Below are 6,315 nucleotides of genomic sequence, written 5' to 3' on the forward strand. Positions count from 1 at the left end.
AATTATCCCAAATATTTTGCAACACAATCAACCGGGAGAGTTTTTCATCTAAAAGGAGTTCTAGCCCAAGGTGGTAATTGGAACACAATAGTTTAGGTATGAAACTCTCACAATTCTAGGGTGGTTTTAAGCTATTCACTCTAAAAAAAAAATATATTTAACCTTATATATATATATATATATATATATATATATATATATATATATATATATATATATTGTAATTTTTCAGCGAAAGAGTTCGGATGAATATCCTTTCGCCCCTAGCTCTGCCCCTGGCCATGAGACATTGGAATTTCCTGCCCAAGAAAGCATAAATTACTGCTACTGCCTTTTCTTTCAGGCAGCTCGACCACGATAGTTCTTAGTATGAGCAATGTTGTTGCACCATTGAATAGAGCACATTCAAATACTTGGAGCATATTCAAATACTTGTTCAGATTTATCCCTTTATTAACTAAGCTTTTGTGAACTTAACAGCTGCAATAGTAAAATGGATTCCTTGATTAGGCCGAAATGCCACTTCACCCAAATAACCCCCGACCTTATTGAACTTTGAGGAGGGAACACAGGGTAATGAGCCAAGGAAAGAAAGTTAATAGCTTTTGCTAATTCTGATGTCACAAATAAAGCAACAAGCTATAAATATCATTTTCCCTAATAAAATAGTGTACTTTAGGTTCCTCCAACAATAAATAAATCAACGTGCTATAATTATTAAACTACATCATATTACATTATATTTTGTATTGAATAAAGTTAACTCAGTGCGCTTACTTTACGTTATAGGATTAATAAATTTAAGAAACGCGGTAATAGAGACCAAAAACATTTATGCTTTCTGATAATTGGTTAAAGGAGCTTCTACGCATATTATAGAAGCAACTAAGAACTTTTTTAATAACTGCGGGACCAAGAAAACAATTGTCCCTAATTGAATTAAGAGGTAAAAAGTCGTCCACAGCATTGATGCTCTTCTAAAAATACATAAATTACAGCATCAGGCTCATTTTAAAGAAGATGCATAGACTACTCTATGACATATCAATCGCCCCCCCATAAAAGAAAAACAAAAAGAACTAAAAAGATACTGGAGTAGGAACAAAATACAAGAAGTTTATGACTCAATCCCATGGCGTCCAACTTCCCTTTTCGCCGACACCAGGGGATATGGCTTATTCTTACTCTTACATCTCGAGTATTGACATCTTCGGAGTAATTTGATGAGCAAAGTGGAAGATCACTCATTGTCACTGTCTCAAATAAGTTAAGTGTCAAATCTGGCTCCATGGACAAAGGGAGCATTAACAAATTTTGCTATGGAAACTGACACGAAAAGCTGGAAAATTCATCATTGTCATGGGCCTTTCTTCATGGCAGCCCCTATGCGGCAGAAATTGCTTTGTAGCCTTCTTTCTCCAGAACTTTAGCTATTGATATGTCTCCGGTCTTCACAATTCTCCCATTCTCCTGGAAAGGGAAATGACAAATTACCTAGTGATAACTAAACTAATTAAAAGGAAGAGTAAAAAAACATGTATAACATAACAACTTATCATTAAAGAGACTAATATACTTGGGCACCATTTACTATTTAGCAGTGACAGGGCCAAACACAAAGCTGACAAAAGGCAAACGTTGATCAAGCAAGAAATAGAGACTCTAGACAATCCAAATATAATATTTTACCATGAGTACCATCAGAACCATACCAACACTAAATTAAAGCAGATTACTGAAAATCATCTTTTGCAGCTAAGCTATAATACATAACATATTAGTACTTATCATCTATGCTGCAAGGTCCTCGGAGTAGTTTTGATGCAACCTAAATTACTGAGATTAGAGAATGCAGATCACATGAAAAAAACCAATTCTATTTAGCAAAATATTATTCTACCTCTTGAACAGTTTTGCTTGCCTTTAGAAACTCTTAAGTGGAAAGGAAAACAGTTTGTGGTTTCGTAATGATGGCATCAACTCTCTTCTACTTTTAGTGATTTACATCTTATCACAAACTAAATCTAGTGGTCAACCTGTTTCTATGTTGTTTTACATAATTCAGTTGCAACTTGCTTACCATGATATGAATATAGGTTGGCTTGATAAATTCTAATAATCGTAAGTAATGAGTAATCATCAACACCGAATTCTTTGGCGACAAAAGTCCATTTACTGCCTTTGCTACGTCTCGAAGTGCATCAACATCTAAACCAGAATCAATCTCATCCAATATTGCCAAGTCGGCCCCAAGAACCTGTATCAACCAAGAAACGTTAGAAAGCTTTAACAATTACTTTCTGTCAAGTGCACGGGTGGCTCAAGGAGAGGCTAGTAAAACCTTTGTTTGAGGGCCCCCAAAATTTGAAGGCCCCAACAAATTTTGAAAGTGAATTTTGTGATTTTATTTTCGCCTAGATAATATTGAAGTTTGTAGGGAAAAAAAAGTACAAAATTTTATAAAAAAGAAAGAAAGACTACCTATTTTTTAACAGAAGAAATGCTTTAAAACTTCGATTTAAACTACCCAATATTCATATTAGTAAATAAAGATTTTCACAATAAGATCCAATGTAATGTATTGCAAATATATGGCTAACATCTTATTAACTTGAATTAATTGTTAACAATATAAATAATAATATTATTATGTGAATTTAAAGGCATTATGACTTGTACGAATACTACATTATAAATAAAAAGTACGGAACAAAGAGAAAAATAACTTTTTCGTGTGTATCTTACATATGTTTTACTGAAGGCTTCAATTAAACATTTTCTTTAGACCGCCAATTTTATTGAGTCACCTTGGTCAGATGCATATTATAGTATGTTCCATAAATATATAATCCAATAACAAAGTTTTATAACTTCAACAAGCTAATCTAAACAATGAAGAGAAACTTCAGAAGTATATTAAAGAACTAAGTCATAATCATACAGTTACCAAAAAATTGGCTAAATAGACTCTTGGTCATATTATATACGCACTAAACAACAACCACATATAAAAAACATGGATGTCGTAGTTATGATTGGAAAAGAAAAACAGGGAACATGCAATACCGCTAGTTGCAAAATCTCATTGCGCTTCCTTTCTCCACCACTGAATCCTTCATTTACATTTCTATTCAAGAAGTCTATCTTCATGTTGACAAGTTCAAGCTTCGGCGCAACGTACCCATAAAACTACACATGAAAATAATCCAAGAATAGAAGTTTACTGATCTGCCTCTTCTACTTGGGAAACAAGAATACGTAAAATTCTTATGGTGTGCACTAGTATTTATACAACATGAAGGTCGCGAGTAGATACCTCGATTGGTCCCAACTCTGGCAGTCCAAGTTTCCTTCTTTGAGCATTATATGCCATGTTAAGAAAGTCAATATTGCTAACGCCAGGTATGGCAACTGGGGACTGGAAGCTCATAAAAAGACCGGCAAGAGATCTTTCCTCGGGTTCCATTTCAATTAGATTCTCACCTTTAAATGACACACTGCCTCCCGTAATTTCATAATCTGGATGCCCGACAAGAACCTATCACAGTTCAATCAATACCAAACCTTTTATCAAGGAACAACACTTCATTTCAAATAGTAATTATGACTTCAAAAACTTTTGCAATGAGACATGGAGTATAATTATGACTTCAAAAACTTTTGCAATGAGACATGGAGTAAAACTAAGTAATCTTAAAACTAAAATCCAATTCAATAGAACGAGATAATGCTAGGGTCAACCGAATAGATCATTCAAGAAAAAAAAGATTTTATCTTTAGTTATTAAATATAAGGAAGAGGAAGAAACATAGAATATCCTAAGAAAAAGTTTATGCACAAATAATATCATCCAAGGACCAAGATCAATTAAAAATACTCAATTCTACTATTCCAAAGTGTAAAGAACTAGGTCACTAAAGTCTAAAAGCATAATCATCAAAACCTGGAAAAGCAAGAGAAAATCACTCACCTTGGCAAAAGTGCTCTTTCCAGAACCATTCTTACCCATTACAGCATGTACCTATTTCAATATGATAAGCAAAATCAGAACCTGGAAAATTCGAATCTACCTATGGTTGTACCAAAAGGATTGGCTAAGGTTACATTCCGTCGAAAAATAATGAAAATTAATAAGCAAAACAAAATTGAATAAGAAGAAGAAGCAAAATTGTCGGTTAATCTCCTTTGTTTAACCAAATATCCAATTACTACTAATTTCTCCAAATACAAAAAGGTACCAAATTGAATAAGAAAAAAAGAAAAAGAAAAATGTTGTTAATCTCTTCACTTAACCATTTATGCAGTAACTACCAATTTCTCAAAGTAGCTATACCCAAATTTTCTCCCAACTTTCCAGGTTCCAAAAAGACCAACATAAATCACTAAATTAAATTAGCAACCAATACACAAAACTATATTCCTACTAATCCAAAACACCTAAATACTTAATAATTTCGGTTAAACTATCAAGTATAACTAAAGCCCTCGGTAGAATTATCAAGTAAAGCTAAAAACTGAGGTAAAATTATCAAAAATGCTTGAAAACCCTCAGTAGAATTGTCAAATAAAGAATAACTTCAGTAAATTTTTCACATATAGCTAGAGACTTCGGTAGAATTATCAAATATAGCTAAAAACTTTGGTAGAACTGTCAAATATAGCTAAAAGCTTCCGAAACATCATCAAATATAGCTAAAACTGAGGTAGAATTACCAAATATTGCTAAAAACTCGGTATAATTACCAATTGTAGCTAAAACCACTTCGGTCAATTTATCAAATATAGACAATACTTTAATAGAATCATCAAATATAGCTAACAGATCAATCACAGCTAAACGAACCATCAAATATAGCTAATACTGCCATAGAACCACCAATCAAAATTCACACATAACTAAAAAAAACTTCTGTAAGCTTATCCTATCTAGCCAATACTTTGGTAAATTTTCAAATATAGCTAATCAGTCGAATAATCAAGCACAGCTAACTGAACCGTCACGTATAGCTAATAACTTAGGTAGAATTATCAAATACAGCTAACTTGTATACATTGAATTTGAATACCTCGCCTTGGCGGACAGTGAGGTTAACGCCTTTGAGAATTTGCTGCTTTGACTCCTTTATGACGGCGGAGAGATCCTTCACTTCAAGCAAAATCTTCGGCGAGTCATCCCCGCGGTCGGTGGCGGAAGACGACGGAAACTCGACGCTGACGGCTGCTTTCACTCTGAGAGAGGACCGAATTCGGAAAAAACTACGGCGATTAGAAGGGAACAAAGAGACGTTGGGTAACGGCGAATTTGACGGCGAGGATTTGAAGGAGAGGAGTGGGGAAGTTGAAGAACAGCTCGGACTGAAAACGGCCATCGGAAGAAGTTTGACAAATTGGAATCGATTTAATGACTTCTGATGGAAATCAAGCACGCTTTATTCAGGGGAAAAAAAGGAAATAAAAAACAATAAAAATAGAGCCCGGAGTACATTGGGCGGTGCCAGTGTATTTTTCGGGAGAAATTAAAAAATTTACGAGTGATCGTTCAAAAATAGCCATAATTTCAAAAGTAATCAAAATTTAGCCACTTTTTATGTAAAGATAAATCTAAACGAAAATACTTTTTAAAATTCGAAAAAATACTCTAGCACAATATACTGGAGTTCCAGTCTAATATACTGGAGTTCCAGTCTAATATACCGATCCAGCATAATATACTAGACCGGTCCAGTATATTATAATATACTGAAGTTCATACCGAACTCCAGTAAATTATGCTGGACCGGTCTCTATTGCAGCAAAATAGTGGCTATTTTTTATTGACTTGGTAAACGCACGCTATTTTTGAATAGCCAGTCCGAAAACTAGCAAGACCGTGCTATTTTAACGTATTTTTTGGGTCTTGTTGGGCTTTGTTTGACTTATATTTTTTGGGGCATTTGCATCTATAACCGCTTTTTGGGTCACGTTTTAATTTGTGCCCCCTTTCCAAAAAATTACAAGCGTACCCACTTTTTCGCGTAACTTCAGCATAAGGGGCTGAAGTAGCAAAGACAATCACGCAAAACTTCAACATTCTAGTAGATGGGGCTGAAGTAGCAAAGTCAATCACGCAAAACTTCAACATTCTAGCAGATGGGCCTGAAGTAAACCAAGTGTGCTGAAGTTTTTATTTGTAATTGCTGAACTTAAGCATAGTAGCTGAAGTTTTGTTCTCTATTTGCTGAAGTTTTTGTTTGTAATTGTTGAACTTAAGCATAGTAGCTGAAGTTTTGTTCTCTATTTGCTGAAGTTTTTGTTTGTAATTGCTGAACTTAAGCA

At 34.2% G+C, this 6,315-nt stretch overlaps 1 protein-coding gene across 1 annotated transcript; it reads right to left on the reverse strand.

Moving 5' to 3' along the window:
• Positions 1 to 818: 818 nt before the first annotated feature.
• Positions 819 to 5,481, reverse strand: LOC107791386 (ABC transporter I family member 6, chloroplastic). Its single transcript, XM_016613443.2, has 6 exons — positions 5,067 to 5,481; positions 3,971 to 4,021; positions 3,317 to 3,538; positions 3,067 to 3,189; positions 2,081 to 2,257; positions 819 to 1,470 (listed from the first exon to the last, which is right to left on the reverse strand). The coding sequence occupies exons 1-6, from the start codon at positions 5,367 to 5,369 to the stop codon at positions 1,384 to 1,386; spliced, it is 963 nt and encodes a 320-aa protein (XP_016468929.1). The 5' UTR covers positions 5,370 to 5,481; the 3' UTR covers positions 819 to 1,383.
• Positions 5,482 to 6,315: the final 834 nt, after the last annotated feature.

Source organism: Nicotiana tabacum, chromosome 11, assembly GCF_000715075.1.
Source record: "Nicotiana tabacum cultivar K326 chromosome 11, ASM71507v2, whole genome shotgun sequence".
Taxonomy (NCBI): Eukaryota; Viridiplantae; Streptophyta; class Magnoliopsida; order Solanales; family Solanaceae; genus Nicotiana; species Nicotiana tabacum.

Excerpts from the sequence above, each read along its gene's own strand:
- LOC107791386 (XM_016613443.2), bottom strand. The coding sequence starts at position 5,369 with ATGGCCGTTTTCAGTCCGAGCTGTTCTTCAACTTCCCCACTCCTCTCC. Across the intron at positions 4,022-5,066 it reads TCACTGTCCGCCAAGGCGAG|GTACATGCTGTAATGGGTAA; the intron begins GTATTCAAATTC and ends ATATTGAAATAG. Across the intron at positions 1,471-2,080 it reads CAACCTATATTCATATCATG|GAGAATGGGAGAATTGTGAA; the intron begins GTAAGCAAGTTG and ends TTCCCTTTCCAG.